The 17532-nt window shown below is 34.9% G+C and overlaps 1 protein-coding gene across 1 annotated transcript in view; it reads left to right on the top strand.

The window, feature by feature from the left end:
- FERMT1 (FERM domain containing kindlin 1) overlaps positions 1 to 16306 on the top strand; it is a 63550-nt gene extending 47244 nt beyond the window's left edge. Inside the window, exons 14-15 of the mRNA XM_044663398.1 lie at positions 6816 to 6957; positions 15401 to 16306. Coding sequence (XP_044519333.1) covers positions 6816 to 6957; positions 15401 to 15574 — 316 coding nt within the window. The 3' untranslated portion in view covers positions 15575 to 16306. The remainder of the gene's footprint in view (positions 1 to 6815; positions 6958 to 15400) is intronic.
- The last annotated feature ends 1226 nt before the right edge of the window (positions 16307 to 17532 follow it).

The following is a 17532-nucleotide window of genomic DNA, read 5'->3' as shown; positions in this document are numbered from 1 at the left end:
TGATAAATTTCCATTCTACCATTTCACTGAGTCAAAACATCTTGGCAGTTCACAGAATGCTTCTGTGTGATAAAATAATGCAACCAGAGTGTCAGAACCTTGAGATATAGTTAAAAGTTAGAAATGGTCTGATTTTTTTTAAGGAAGCTGATAATTAAAAGGTAACCTTCAATGAAAAAAGAGAATCTAATTCTTTAGTTTCCCAAAAGCAAATGGTAACTCCTCACTGTCTTTGACTAATTGCTTATGGAATTGATCTGGACATTCACAGTGTGTCAGAGAATACACTATACAGTAGTCTGGTAATCCATATTTCATGATATGGCTTTATATAGTATTCCAGGTACTTTATTTCCATTGTAGCCATGTAGGGTATCAGTTTAAAAAATGCTTTTTGAATATTTTTTATTGTAAGCTTATCAGCCATTGAAAATTTCAATGCACAAGGAGCAACAATTGTGACTATTAATTGTTTTATATAATATGCTTTTTTAGAAATTTGCCTGTGTATTATTTAACATGATAGTAACAAAATGAGACAATTAAATGGTTCAGTGGCTAGAGAGCCAGGTTTAGAGATGGGAAGTCCTGGGTTCAATTCTAACCTCAGACACTTACTACCTACCTGTGTAACCCTGGGCAAGCCAAAGGCAAAGACTTTGCCTAGTCCTTGCCACTCTTCTGCCTTAGAATCAATACATAGCACTGATTCTAAGATAGAAGGTTAGGGTTTAAAAAATAACAATACTAATAATTGAATCCATATAAACATACGAATTCACTAAGTGAAATAGCATAGAGAGAAGAGAGAAAAGGAACCAGGACAGAGCCAGGGGAAACACCTATAGATGTAAGGGTTTGTTTTTTTTAAGTAACAAAATCATTCAATTCATGTTTCTTTATGTACTACTTTTGTTTTTTTCTCTGCCTTTAAAAATGTTCTATTCATACTTTTTTTGTCTAATTCATCATTATCCATGAACTTACCTTATCCCTCCAAAGAAACATCCTTCCTTGTAACGTAGTCAAGTGGTCACAATATTACTCTTTTTGAGCCAGACAGAACAATAGAATGCTTATTACTCATGGTCTTAGAAATGAGCTTTGGAGCCAAAAGGGATTATGTAACTACAGAGTAACAGAATTTGAAAGTTGGAAGGGGCCCCAGGGAACTAGACCAGCATTTCTTAATCTGGGGTCCATGAAATGTTGGGGGGAGGTGGTTAATATTTTGATCATTATATTTCAGTTGTTATGTTCACATCCTAGGAAAAGATGGATGCCACCTTTGAATGACAGGGGAGGCAGTTGGAAGGCATAGAATGTTCCCAGGCAAACGTTGGTTGGCCTGGCAGTATAAGTAAACCTGACAGCCATTTGGAGGGGTCTTTGGGTTTTGGTCCTTTAGATCTTTAGGTCTCTGGATCTTCCTAGCTCTTTAGGTCTCTGGGTCTCTGTGTGGTGAATGAAGGCTGGGAGGTCTATGAAGAAGATGGTAGGAATAATCTGAATATAGTTCCTGAAGACTGTGAGAACTAGTGCATCACCAAACACTGATAGTGAAAGCTGAGAGAATAACATCACCAACACAACTGCATCAACAGCAGTCTCTATTCTCTGGCTTGGCTGTGGCCAGGCTGGGCCAGAAGGGTAGTGGAGAACAAAGCTCCAGCTTCTACTAGATCAATATAGCCTCCAATTCTGATTGTCAACTAGTTATAGATATTGGATTGACAGGGTCTCCAATCCCCATTCCTTATCCTGTTTATCCTTTCCCTGATTATAGATTATAGATAAAGAGAGTTTAAAAAGTACCTTCCTGAGTGGTCTTTATATTATGACCCAAAGGGAGGGAGCTAATACAGTCAGATACCAAACGTGATCCAAAGCGAATCAAGAGCCCTATAATAATTTATCCAACCCCAGGTGGGACCTGAAAGGGTTACCCATCCACCTAACCTTTCTGGGTCCTCCCTGGGCAACTGTTAGAGAAAGGGGGAAGTTATAACAACCATCAAGGGTGATCGGGGTTGGTGTTCCTCCATCACCTGCAACTAGGGAGAATACATAGATACATTCATATCACTGTATACCTATATCTCCCTAGGACCCTTTTTCTTTATAACACAGTATAATTGGTTCCTTTGCAATCCCTGTGTATTTTATTTTATGCTTCTAAAAGCATTATTCTGAGGAGTCCTTAGGCTTTTACCCAAAAGGATCCATGACACAAAAAAATAAAGACCTCCTAATCTAGTCTAATCCATATTCATAAGGAACTCCCACTGTAATTTAAGCAAAGATTCTTCAGCCTCTGCTTGATAGACCTCCAAAGAGTAAGAAACCACTAGCTTTCAAGGAAACTTATTTTACTGTTGGACAACTCTAATTATTAGGAAGTTTTTCCAGACATTGTCTAAATTTGCCATTTTCCAGTTTTGACCTTTTGCTCTTATTTCTGACTTTTGGGACCAAAGCTTAATCCATCTTCCACATGACTGCCCTTAAAATATTTTAAAAATAAATTTTAATCTGCCCTTCCCCAATCTTCTCTTTTAAAAACTAATTGGTCCCAGTTCCTTTAATAGATCTTCATATTATATGGATTCTGAACCCTTCACCACCCTGTTTGATTCCTTCTGGACACTCTACCTTAAATTGGTTGTCCTTCTTAACTGATGCCTTGAATTGAAGAGAATTCTCTACATGAGGTCTAATGAGGGCACAGTACAGTAGGATTGATCACCTTATTTCTTGAAGCTATACTTCCCTTAGTAGCTCAGAATTTTATTAGATTTTTTGTTTGTTTTGTTTTTGTTGGCCACATTACACTGCCAACTCACATTGAACTACCAATCCACTAAAACATGTAGTTGTTGTTTTCAGATGAACTGCTGTCTAATGATACCTTCCATCCTCTACTTGTAAAATCAGTTTTTTTAAGACTTTATAAGACTTTACATTTAAAACAATTTAATTTCAGTTTTTTGGATTCTATATAACCTGTCAAAATCTTTTAGGATTTTATCACCAGCCAGTTTGATGAGTATTGTTGTGAGGAAGATTAGCATAGCTAGTGATTAGGAATTAAGTAGATCTTGTCCTCTTTGCTAGATGCCACACCACACAGGATCCCAGGGGAAAATCAGGATGCAAGGTGTCCTTTTACTCTGAGTTCTCCCAAGGCTCACCACAGTTTGTGTTAACCCCTAATGGAGTCCCTTCTCAGAGCCAAGTCACTTCTTCCTGCTCCTCCATTCCAACCTGGAATTCCCAGCTCCAGCTCCTTCCTGCTATGTACAACTTAATTCCTAATCACTAGCTATTCTAATCTTCCTCACAACAGTTTGCTATCTATGTCAATTATTCAATTAATCAATCAAAATCATAACTAATATAGAACCTCATTCAGATCTTTTAGGGTACTATTTAAAACCTCCTCCTCAGGTTTGGTCATCTAGCTGTCTATCAAATTATATAATCATTTAGTCCATACTTTTTATCTTTTTCAAAAGAATAGTATATAGTACTTTATGAAATGTTTTCTAAAATCTAGATAAATTATATCTATAGCATTTTCTTCATCCACCAGTCTAATAACCCTATCAAAAAAGGTTAATCTGGTATGAACTGTTCTTCATGAAGCCATACTAACTCCTTGTAATCATTTCTTCCTTTTCTAGATATTCACAGACCATCTCTTTCATGATCTGTACTAGAATTTTTCAAAAAATTGAAGTTGAACTTATTGGACTATATATGGCAGACTTTGTTCTCTTCCCTATTTTGAAAACAACAAATCATTTTCAATCTAGTGGCACTTTTCCCATTTCCCCTCATCTTTCAATTTTTCCCAGCAGAAGCTCGACAATCATATTTGCCATTTCTTTAGGAAACAAAATTTGAGCCAAAGCAACTTATATTTATTAAGAACTATGTGTTCTCTTCCTAACTCATTACTTATCTTGATTATCAACTTCCTGCTAGCCATTGTTGTCCTCTCATTTCCAATGAAAAAGTCATTTTCCTTGGCAGAGATAAGAATAGTAAAATGAAAGTAGGATAACTCTGCCTTCTCTCTTTTGCCAGTTATTATCATCCGACCCTTCCCCCAGCAGAAGTCTTTTTCCATCTTTGATTCTCCTTTTTCTCTGACAATCACTTTAAAAATATTGTTTTCAGGTTCTCTCATAGCTTCAGCACACTGAGTTTCTTATATTCACCCTCTGTTAACTGAACTTGGTTCCATCTTCTGTCCTTTTCCTTATTTTAAAACTCATTTGTGGGACAGCCAGGTGGCACAGTGGATAGAGCACAGGTATAGAGTCAGGTGACTACGGATTCAAATCTGTCCTCAGACACTTCCTAGCTGCATGACTCCTATTTGCTTATCCATTGCCCTTCTGTATTAGAGCTATTATTAGGGCAGAAAGTTAGGGTTAAAAAAAAAACTAAACTAAATGAGGTCTCTATAGATTCACATTGGTCTCTCCTATGTTTCCTCCTCATTGGAATTGTTTGTTTTGGCATCTTTAAATTTTTAATCTCAAGTATTCCATCTATGTTGGGCTGACTTCCTCTGTATAATTCTGTCCATGGGATACTAGTCTTCCTCTGAACTCTTTAAATTTTGCTTTGACAAAAAGTAAGCTTCATGTCAGATCATGCCCAGATGTCCTCTCTCCAAAGCATACATTCTTAGCTTTAAGAGGTAATCTTAGCTTCCCCCACCCCTAACCTTCTCAGGCTTACATATTTTTCATCTTGGTTCCAAATGTATCCAGTCCTCTTCTCTAAAAGATGAGAATTAAAGCCCAGAGTTACTAAATTATTTGGCAAAGGCCACACAAATAGTAGCATAAGTGAGATGAAAACAGAACCTAAACTTCAACTTCCAGTTTACTATTCTTTGCATTTTACTAATATCATCTCCTTAAGTTTGAGGGGTGGAAAAAAACAACTAGATCCTGTAGTAATACCTAATTTTATGTTGCTGAAAAGGTATGTCGTAATAAAACCTTTCAAAGTCAAATCCTAAATTTAAAGAAAGCTTGTGATTACTACTATAAGCATGTAGTTGTCCTATCATTTATCTTTCATGTCATTTAGTAGAAAAAGCACTAGATTGGGATTTAGGAGATCCTAGACTCTAGTCCTTACTCTAACATTAACTTTTTTTAAAACCCTCACTGTCTTAGAATCTATACTATGTATTTTGAAAGAGTGGTAAGGGCTAGGCAATGAAGTGACTTGCCCACAGTCACACAGCTAGGAAGTGTCTGGAGCAAGATTTGAAGTAGGGACATCCCATCTCCAGACTTGGCTCTCTATATACTGAGCCATCTATTGTCCCTTACCACTAACTTTTTATGTCATCTTTCTCTTACATAAATGAGGGATATCCACTTCAGGTCCAAAATCCTATTATTTAGTAATAAATCTGGACATAAAGGTCTTCATTTTACATAAAGCATAATCTGATATGTTTGTGTAGTTGCTCTTGTTCCAGTTGTGTCCTATTTTTTGTGATCACATTTGGGGTTTTCTTGGCAGAGATACTAGAGTGGTTTGTCATTTCCTTTTCTAGCTTACTTTACAAATGAACAACTTAAAAGAGTTAAACAATTTACCTGGGATCACACAGCTAGGAAGTGTCTGAGGCAGGATTTAAACTCAGGAAGATGAATATGCCACCTTGCTGCCCACATATTTGTGGCTCTTCTCAGCAACTTAACTGTATCTTTTGTTTTATTTGTTACAAGTCCTCCTAGGTATGATGGGAATTCATACCTGTCCTGTTTTCTGAAAGACTGATCTAATATTTATTTCTTATCTTCTTTTCTCTTATACCACCCCCCAAGATACAGTTGGAAAGAAATAATCCACTCTCGACTCGGCCCAATAAAGTACCAGTGAGCCTACAGCTGTTCTGTTTTATTCTGTCCATGTTCCTTTAGAGCTAATCCTCCTGAGACAGAGTATCCTACTCTAGCCCAAAGAAAGTATCCCATGACTTTCTGTTCCCACAGCTAATCTCTTCTCCCTGAACTATTTCCCTCATTTTTTTTTTTTTGCCTTTCTTGCCCATTCACTACCCTTTCTCCCAGTGCATATGGTCTGCTCCTATTTTGGTGATTCGTGATAATGAATCCATATGAGACTCTTAAAGGTTTATAATTATTAAGCTTCCCAAAATATGTGAATCAAGGGCTTTCCCATGCTTACACTCCATGGTATTCAGACACAAGAAGGCCATGCAGGCACTGACCTAAAGATGAGCAAATGAGTAGTCCACCCTGTATATCCTTTTGCTTTTCCAACAAAAGGAAAGTAGAAGCATAGGACAGAGACTGTGCATGTCCTTGAAAAGTAGAGGTACAAAAGGGTGAAACTGAAGAAATAATTCTGGCATATAGCACAAGAAGTGGAGTTAAGTTTACAGACTCATTTAATACTGTTTTCTTATCTGCACTTGAATTTCCACTGCTCTTTTTTTTTCTCTGACATGATTTTATTTAGAGATTTAGAGGTAAAAGTATATAAATCTGTTCTTAAGTGCCATCAAGGAGTAAATTCAATGTCATTCTTTCTAATATTGTTTATGCCATAACAAAAAGGCATACTTCACTAGGACTTGTAAATGAGCCGACTGTCTCTCAGCCTTTTGTAATCCCAGTGGAATGGTTTAGAAATGTGTGTCTCATTTGACTCTTCCAAAGAAAAGGAACTTGAGTGAGAACTATTTAAGTGCCCTGTTATAAAATGGTTTCCAACTGGACTTTGCTCTCTTAATGATCACAATCATTATTTTCCAGGTTTAAAGGAAGCAAGAAAGATGATCTTCTTGGAGTCTCATATAATAGATTAATTAGGATAGATATGGCAACAGGGGATCCAATTACAACATGGAGATTTGCAAATATGAAACAATGGAATGTAAACTGGGAAATCCGCAAGGTAAAAATCCTTTTTTTTTCTTCTTATAAACAGGTATAGGTCCAGTGAGTGTGTTATTCCAGAGAACCATAGGTGGTTCTAAACTGAGGAACTTTTGATTTGAAAGTTAACAAAACCGCAAAGATTTTGTAATTGTATATAATTACACTTAATTGTGGACAATTTTTAAACATGTAAAGACCAAAAAATAACTAAACCAACGTGGCAAAAAATGTTTAATTCATATTTTGAACATATGGAATCTCCAGCTTCCTAAAATTACTGAGCTTTACATGATATTTTATTTAGTTTTAATGTATTTGGAATACAATTATGAAAAAGCTTAGGTTCATCATAATGTGGGTAACTGACATAGAAATGAATCTTAGAGCACACATTCTCGAATTAGCTGTCTAAAATAGCCTATTTTGTCTTGAGCCTTAAACCTCACTTGTCTACTTTAAAATAATTTTATTTATAAAAGAGAGAATCAGTTAAATGACTCATTTGCACAAAGTGGAATAGATAGCCTGTTAACATTAAGAACCCATTAATCCTTTAGGCCTTGATACAAAATTAGCATGTTTCAAAAAGAATTACAAAATCTGACAACTGGAAGGGAAGATCAACTGACCATGAATCTGTTTACAGCACATTCAAGTGGTCATCCATCCATCATATGAAGATCTCCAGTACAGGAAAACTTACTACTTCTGTAGGCTTATGACTCTGAAGCAACTTTAAATGTTAGGCAAAACTTTATTTCTATTCTTTACACCTAAATTTGCCTCTCTCTAGCTTCCACCATTACTTCTTGTTCTCCCTTTAGAGCAAAGCAGAAAAAATCTGCTGTGCCCATATGATAGCCATTAGATATCTGATTGCAGCTATTACATTCCTCCTGAGTCTTTTCTCTTCTCCATACTATAATCCCCAATTCCATCAACTGATCCCAATGTGATATAATCTTGGAAGTTCTCCATCTTGGTTGCGTTCCTCCTAGATACTTTCTGGCTTATCAACATTATTTTAATCAAATGTGGATCCCAGAATTAAACAGAATACTCCAAATATGGTATGATCAGGGAAGAAGACAGTGGGACTCTAACCTCCATATTCCTGGAAACCTTGCCTTTTTAGTGTATTCTAAATTCAAATTAGCTTTATTGGATGCCATGTCACATTGTCGGCTCATATTGAGCATGCAGTTCAGTCATCTGAAATCCCCAAATATTATTCAAATGAACTTTTCTCTAGACATAATTCCCCCATTTATGCTTGTGAATTCGATTTTTTGAAACCAAGAATAAAATTTTATGTTATTTATCAAATTTAAATTTATCCCAGATTTAGAACAACTTCCTATCCCTTCAAGATCTTTCTGAATCCTGGCTCTGTCATCCAGTGCGTTAGCTCTTTTTCCCAGCTTTCTATCACCTACAAACATTTTTTAAAGCATGTCTTCATTGTACTTTTATCCAAGTCAGTGATAAAATGTTAAATAATATGATCAATCGCAAATCACTAGAGTGCTTTACCGTCTCTTTTCATTAAATCATTACTCTTTGGGTCTAACCATTCAGCCAGTTGTAAATCCACCATCATATATCCTAATTCTCTCATTTTTCCTTGAGAATAGTGTGAAAGACTTTGTCAAAGGCATTGCTAAAGCCTAGGCAAATTATATCTACAGGATCAGTATTTACCTATGATAAAAAAAAGGAAATTAGTTCGGAATGACATCTTTTTGAAGTTATTCTTCCTCTTTGGAATTACTGCTTCCCTTTCTTGATGACACTAAATACTCCTTTAATAATGGATACCAAAATTTTGCCAGAAATTGACTCATTGATTTACACATCAAAGACTTCTTTCTTTGAAAATTGGAATATTGGTTTTCCTATTATTCCTGATTCTATACTCTGGGGACATTTTTGTTCAGTATTTTTCAGTTCAAAGATTATTCTCCTTGGCAGAGAAAACAAATGACTATGTAGTCTTTCATAGATCAATAACAGTTGCCTAGAATGATATTCCCCAGTTCATTCCATATCCAGAGTTCTTCTGGGATTGGTGATTTGAATCTTTAGCACTTAACACAGTGTTTGGCATATATTAAAGTACTTAATAAATGCTTTTTCATTTACTGAATTCGTTAAGGGCAGCTCCCTAAATATGTTGGGTTGCATTTAAAGAATCAAAGGATTTTAGTTGGAAAGGGCCTAAACTGTCATCTAGACCAATCCATACCTTGAGGAAACCCCACTGTAACTTACCAGATAAATGACCTTCCAACCTCTATTTGAAGATCTCCAAGGAGGGAAACCCCACTAAGCACTTAAGTCTGCCCAATACAGTTAGAATAAGACAATTTGTTAGGATTTATCTCTGTCATCAAGTCTTAAATCATCTTTGCATTCTCCACCCATTATTCCTGGTTATACCCTCTGAGGCCATTTTTGTTCAGTTTTTAAAAAAACATTGGTAGAGAAAATAGAGAAAAGATGAGGAATTCAGCCTTCTCTTTTTTATAAATTGTTATCCTCTCATTTATCCTGAACAATCTTGGTTATTCCTTTCCTTGATTTTCTTTTTTTCACCAACTAACTCCAAAAAACAAAAAAAATCTTTGTTGTCCTTTGGTTTCTTTGCTAGTTTCAGCTCTTTTTGATATTATTTTATGGCATAATGCAACATTTTTATATTCTTCCTGATGACACAGGTGTCCTAGAAATGTTAGTATGCAAAAACATGAGATTTTAAAAATTTAAAAAAAAAACCTTTGGTATATAACGTAGGAAGAAACAGGCTCCATATTCACTTAATATAACTTTTTCTTGCTTTGAACTTAAGTTTCCACTGCCCATCTTTCCTTTAGCTCTATGTCTATAGCTCTACAATATTTGCAAAGTCTTTAAATTTATTATCTCATTCATTCCACACAAGCATCTATGAGGCAGGTGCTATTATTCCCAGTTTACAGATGAGGAAAGACTCACTTTCCCAGGGTCACACAACTAGTATGTGTCTAAGGCAGAATTCATACGCAAGTCATCATGACTCCCAAGTCAGGCACTCTATCCATTACACCATCTAGCTCACCTTAATATAAGTTTTTATTTAGATATTTAAGGATAATGGTATTTCACATTATCTATTCTTGGGTACCAGCATCAGAAGTCAATTTAAGGGAATACATTTTTTTTTAATCCTTACCTTCCACCTTAGAATCAATACTGGATGTTGGTGCTAAGGCAGAAGAGTGGTAAGGGCTAGACAGTGGGAGTTAAGTGACTTGCCCAGGGTCATACAGCTAGGAAATATCTGATCCAGATTTGAGTCTAGGACCTCCTGTCTCTAGACCTGGCTCTAAATCCACCGAGCTACCCAGCTCCCCCAGAAGGGAATGCATTTTTAACTTAACTTTTCTCATGTAGTTTAAATAAATTTAAAAAGTAGACTTCCTGCATCTCCCTATTTCCATTTGCTGTATGTGTCTTTGTAAAAAAATCTAAGTTGATTAAAGGAGTTCCTGGACTTCCACATTCCATTTCTACTTTATAACTCTGATCACTTTTTTTTCTCCCTTTGAGAATAATTTCTCCTTGAGTTTTTTTTTTGGTTGTTGTTGTTGTTTAATATAATTCACTTGAATCCTCCTGGCCCTGTTATTTTTTCTTAGAGAGTTCATTGATGGCTTGATCAATTTCTTTTTCTGAGATGGGATTATTTAAGTACTCTATTTCCTCTTGTTAACCTGAGAAATTATATTTTTGTTTAATATTCATCCATTTCACCTAGATTGTCAGATTTATTATCATATAATTGGGCAAAATAGCTCCTAATGATTATTTTAATTTCTTCTTCATTAGAGATGACTTCACCCATTTCTTTTTTAATACTAATAATTTGATTCTCTTCTTTCCTTTTTTAAATCAAATTAACCAATACTCCATTTTATTTGTTTTTTCATAGAACCAACTCATCTTATTTATTAGTTCAAAAGTTCTTTTATTTTCAATTTGATTAATTTCTCCTTTGATTTTTAGGACTTCCAATTTAGTCTTTAATTGGAGGTTTAAAATTTGTTCTTTTTCTGGTTTAGTTGTATGCCCAATTCATTGATCTGCATTTTCTCTGTTTGATTGATATAAGCATTCAGAGATATAAAATTTCCCTTCAGTACTACTTTGGTTGTATCCCATAAATTTTGAAACGTCTCCTCATCATCATTCTCTTTAATGAAATCAGTGATTGTTTCTATGATTGTTCTTTTATCTATCCTTTTTGAAGAATTAGATTATTTAGTATCCAATTAATTTTTAATTTACCTTTCCAAGAACCATTATTGATTTTAAATTTTAATGCATTATGATCTGAAAAGGTTGCATTTATTATTTCTGCTTTTCTGCATTTGGTTGTGAAGTTTTTATGCACTAGTATGTGGTCCATTTTTACATATGTACCATATGTTACTAAAAAGAAGGTATATTCCCTTTTATGCCCATTTAATTTTTTCTAGATCTCTATTAAATCTAACTTCTAAAATTTCATTTACTACCTTTACTTATTTATTGTTTATTTTTTTATTAGGTTTATCTAGTTCTGATAAAGGAAGGTTGAGGTCCCTCATTACTATAGTTTTACTGTCCTTAAGGTCCTTTAATTTCTCTTTTAAAAGTTTGGAGACTATACCACTTGATGCATATATGTTAAGTATTTATACTACTTCATTGTCTATATTACTTTTTATCAAGATGTAATTATCTCCCTTATCTCTTATCAGATCTGTTTTTGCTTTATCTTTGTCTGAGATCATGATTACTACTCCTGCTTTTTTTAATCTCAGTTGAAGCCCAATAGATTCCACTTTTTCCCCTTATCTTTACTTTGTGTGTCTCCCTACCTTAAATGTTTCTTATTAACAACATATTGTAGAATTCTGGTTTTTAATTCACTATGCTGTCTCCTTCTGTTTTATAAGTGAGTTCATTCCACTTACATTCAGTAATGATTACTTTCCATGTATTCTCTTCTCTTATTTTCCCCTTTAATCCTGCCCTTTCTCCTTTCACTCTGTTCTTCCACACAAGTGTTTTGCTTTTAATTAGTTCCCTTATCCCCCTCTCTTATAATCACTCCCCACCCCACCACCACCTTTTTTTATTCCCCTTCTACTTCCATAGGGTAAGAATTCTATACACTAAAGTATAAGTATTATATTGCCCATCACCATTCTTATTCTTCCCTCCTCTGTAATAGTTCTTTTTTCCCTACACATCTTTATGTGATATATTTTACCCTATTTTACCTCTCTCTTTCTTTTCCTCTCATTGTAATCCTCTTTTTTACCCCTTGATTTTTTTTGCATATCATCCTAAACAACTTACTACCATCCTCTCTGTCTAAAATGGTTTTCACTCTTATTTACCTTTTTTTGCTCCTCTTGCATTTTGTATTTAGACACCTAATTTTCTGCTTAGGTCTAGTCTTTTTTTCAGGAATACTTAGAAATCTTCTATTTTATGAAATGAGCATTTTTTTCTTCTGAAAGAAAATATAGTCAGTTTTCATGGGTAGGTGATTCTTGGTTTTGAACCCAGTTCCCTTGCCCTCCAGAATATCATATTTCAATGCTTCCTATCCTTCAGTGTAGAAGCTGACAGATCCTATGTAATCCTAACTGGAGCTCAATGATATTTGAATTGTTTCCTTCCAGCTACTCATAGTATTTTCTCTGTGGCCTGGGAGCTCTTAAACTTGGCTATAATATTCCTGGGAATTGTCATTTGGGGATTTATTGCAGGAGGTGATCTGTGGATTCTTTCAATTTCTATTTTACCCTCTTGTTCTAGGATATCAGAGCATTTTTCTTTGATAATTTCTTGTAATATGCTATCTAGCCTTTCTTATTATGATTTTCAGGTAGTCCAATAATTCTTAGATTATCTCTCCTGAATCTGTTTTCCATGTCAGTTGTTTTTTTCAATGAAATATTTCATATTTTCTATTTTTTCATTCTTTTGATTTTGTTTTATTGTTTCTTGATGTCTCATGAAGTCATTAGCTTCTGTTTGGCCAATTCTAATTTTTAAATTATGATCTTCTTATGTGACCTTTTGATCCTCCTTTTACACTTGGTCAATTCTACTTTTCATGAAACTCTTTTCTTTATAGGATTTTTAACCTCTTTTTCTAATAGGTCAATTCTGTTTTTTAAGTAACTCTTTTTTCATTGTATTTCTATGCCTCTTTTTCTACTTGATGAATTTTGCTTTTTTTAAGCTGTTATTTTCTTTTTGCATCACTTTCATTTGTTTTTCTCATTTTTCTTCCACATCTCTTATTTGATTTTTGAATTCCTTTTTGAGGGGGAAGTGGTGCAGAGGAAGGGAAAAGAACAATAGTGACACTTCTCAGAGAGACAAGTGCCCACATACAGAGAGAATCTATTCCAATTTGTAGGGAAGAGCCAGTACAATGCATGTCATATCATTTCAAAATGTTTCCTCTTACTTTGAGACAATCATCCTGCCTCACATCCTGGCTTCCTGGGGAACATCCTTTAAATTAACAATTTAGGAACAGTTAAAGTTCAGGGTCCGAACATTTCTTCTACAAAGTACTTCAATCCAGGACAATTTATGCCATGTTCTGGTATCTGTCAGATAAAGGAGGGAGGGAGTTATAGAAGAATCAGGGTCATGAGTTTCTCAGGGGAGAGGGAGCGGCAGTTCAGGCACCTCCAGCCAAATTAAAGCTTGTGATTAATGACAAAAAAAGAGGGGGAAAGGTGTTCGTATTTCAAGAGGTGCAGTTGAAGGAAGGGAAAAGGGGAAAGCTAGAAGGCTGTTTAAAATGAGATCTTATCCACAGGTGAATAGTTCAGGCTTCAAAACTACAGGAGTTTATTTCTAAGCACTTTGGAAGAGGGTCTATCTTCCTCTATTTAGAGGAATCACCATTCCCTTTCCAAGGGGATCTACATTTTAGACTTACAAAGGTACTTCATTTGAGGATATTATTGTTACTAAAAAGGAGGAGAGAGCTAAGCTGTAAACTAATGCTTATTTTAAAAGTAGAAGGGTGGAGAGGTCTTCCTATATGCTTCATTAGAGTGGCTAGTCTCTGTCCCATTTTAGCCAAAAGGTCCTCCATAGCTCCATGCCAGAAACAGGATCCCTCAGTCTCTTCCTTGAAGGGCTCCTAGTTTCCCCTATAGGAGAAGTTTTCTGTGGATATTGATCTGCTCTTATTGCTATGTTAACTAATACACTGAGAATAATACATTAATTTCAACCCACATACTGGCATTCTGAGATTTGTTATTCAGAGAATTAAACATTGTAGTTTGGAAGGCAATATACAAATACATTAGTTCTATTCGTTGACAGTTTATCATTACAATATTTAAAACTTGAATCTAGAAATCCAAATTCTATTCTCATGACACCATCTTCTTCTTTTTTTTTTTTTAATTTAAACCTTTACTTTCCATCTTAGAATCAATCATCTGTTCCAAGGCAGAAGTGCGATAAGGGCTAGGCAATGCAGGTTAAGTGAATTGCCCAAGGTCCCATAGGCAGGAAATGTCTGAGATCAAATTTGAACTCAGGACCTCCTATCTCTAGACCTAGCCCTCAGACCCCTGAGCCACCTAATTACCCCGAACACCTTCTTCTTAATAGCTGTCCACCTTTCAAATAGATGTGGATTTTCTTTTTCTTTCCAAGCCTTTGCCTTTGATTGGTAGAAATGATTTTTTAAGATACTATCACTGACCAAGATTTCATATAATGATCTCCCTGTGTCCTTGAATAACTTTGTAAAAAAAAATTTCATTCTTCTAACAGAAATCTGTGAGCCTGATGTGGTGGGAGCACTGAATCCCTATTATGTTGCTATATAATCTTTGACAGTCAATCAAAAAATATTTATTAAGCACATATGTGCCAAGCAAGCCTCATAATTTCTCCAGATCTCCATTATAATAATCTCAGAAATGACAAACTTATACCAAGTAGTCTTTCTTAAATGTTCTCTGTCATTGTTAAAATTTTCAAAATATCTCTTGCCCTTTATTAATTATGAAATAAATTTCTCCCCTGTGAAGAGAAGATGTCCTTCATTCATGAGTTGCCCTGTTATATAGGGGTCATTTGGGCAATGTTTACATCTAGTATCATTTAATCAGCAAATGTTGATTAAAGGTCGACTTTAGAATTGTCTATTCCAGATAACTTTCAGAATGTATTTCTATGAAAGTTGCTACCACAAGAGGGCACCAAATAAGCAATTTCTTTGTCCCTTTTTTTTTAACTAAATTAATCTAGTTCTTGAATTGTCGACTACTTCACAAGGAACTAGTCTATATATCACTAAGACCATGTTAAATTATAATATATGATTGCCTATCTGTGTATATAAATTTTTTTCTTACTTGTGCTCTGAATTTTTTTTCCAGGTTACCATAGAGTTTGATCAAAATGTGTCTATTGCTTTCACCTGCCTAAGTGCAGATTGCAAGATCGTACATGAATATATCGGTGGCTATATCTTCTTATCTACTCGCTCAAAAGACCAAAATGAAACACTTGATGAAGATCTCTTCCACAAATTAACAGGCGGTCAGGAGTGACTTGATTGCTCTTTGCAACAGGACAACCACATCTTTGTTTTGGGGGCACTTGGGGTTTTTTTTATCCTTTGATCCTTCCTGACAGAATAATATAACAAATACAGTGTAGATACTAGAATATTTCCCATGTTAAGTCTCTAGCGACATCTCTCCCTCCCTCTTTTGTTACTGGTCAATTGAATCTACATCTTGTTTGAAACAAGCCCAAGCACATTCCCTTCTTCCATGAAGCATTTTCTAAGGTGGGATTCCTTGAACCTGAACGTTATGGCCTAACATTTGATTTCAGCACTAAGGTAGACAAAGAAGATAGATGAAGTAAAGCAATTTTTATACAGATTGAAAAGCAAATGCTTTGGTATCATTCCAGAGAAGATCCTATCAAGGCTTTTGTCTGACCCAGAAGCATAAAACTTACCTACAAATTTTAAGAGCTATGTTTTTATTTTTTGAAGCCAGAAAATGAGAAGAAAACGTAAAACTTAAAAGTAATACACAATCAGAATCTTTCGTGCCTATTTTTCCCTGACTCCAGACCTGGATGAGGCAAACCTGGAAACATCTTTCACCCTCAAGTTTTAAGGACTTCAAGGTCTAACTTGATATTTGGGCCCTAAGACCATATGGTACATGTAGTACCAAATATATTTGAAACATTTCTTTTGATACAGACTGATAATTTGACCCTAATCCTGGCACTATCAAACTTGGTCACTATCATTTATATATCAAACCTCCTAATATTTTAATTTATATATTAGAATTATATTATTTAAAGTAAACATAACTAGTCTATTTGTCACAAAGGACAAAACTGTGCATAATTTACCAATGTGAGACCTCAGTTTCAACTGGACTGTTTGGTATTTCCCATTTGATCTTAGACAAATTTTGTCTGCAACAAAAAATATCAAGATAAACTTCAAGTTCCATTTGTGAGTATATGGCTATCACAAAGGAGACAACTGTGGATTAGAATCTTCCCAATGAATCATCTGTACTCAGTAGAGATGCACTTTACAAAAGCATTAGTCTAAATTTAGACTAGCTTATTACCCTCTTAGAGATTTCTAAATGGTTACATTAAGCCAATAGGACAATAAGCATTTATTAATCATTTACTGTATGCCAGCTACTGTGCTAAATACTATAACCAGCTCATTCTTTGTCCCATATAAAGCTGTTTACATCCATATTCTTCATAGTCATCACTGTAAAATTTTATATTAATATATGCAATTTAAACTTGCTTTTCTATCTATATTAGATGGAAAAAATACATTTAATTTCTTTTATAAGGTTAGGTACAGGAACTGGACATAGGGACTGTGATTTTCTTGATACAGAGAATTCCCAGTTAGGAAACTTGCCAATGTAGGCTGACTTTGTACCTTCTCTGCAACTAATTCTTTTTTTTTAATTCTGAATTTTACAAATACCAAATAAAGTAAGCATTTCTTTATACGTAATGGGTCAGAGAAAAGATTTTATGTGTAACTGCAAATCTATTATATACAATTTGCTTTTCTTTTCAAATATCTAATAATATATCTGCATTTAAATAGGCTTAGAGAGTTGACTAGAACACTGAGATGTTAAGTGTTAACAGTCATAGTTAGTGACAGTGGCAAGTCTTGAACCCCTGTCAACCTGGCATCAAGGTTGGCTCTCTTGTACTGCCTCTGTACCTTTTAGCTTCAGTAATAAAATATACAAAGTTTGTGTGGTATTGGGGGGGGGGTCAGTATTGTTCCAGGCTTATTGGCTCTTCCCCATATATAGATTTATCTATTAAAGAGAACAAACGGCTTTCTGATTGTCTCATCACATATTCAGGATGACAGCTAGTTCTCATTTATCCATGAAGAGGGAAATTACACTGATAATTGGGGCAGGCAGGGGAAATCCAAAAAATTACTCTAGCCGTAATATCCAACTTCTTTATGATGTCAGAAATT

Source organism: Gracilinanus agilis, chromosome 2 (assembly GCF_016433145.1).
Source record: "Gracilinanus agilis isolate LMUSP501 chromosome 2, AgileGrace, whole genome shotgun sequence".
Classification (NCBI taxonomy): domain Eukaryota; kingdom Metazoa; phylum Chordata; class Mammalia; order Didelphimorphia; family Didelphidae; genus Gracilinanus; species Gracilinanus agilis.
This window is presented reverse-complemented; position numbering and strand designations above follow the sequence as displayed.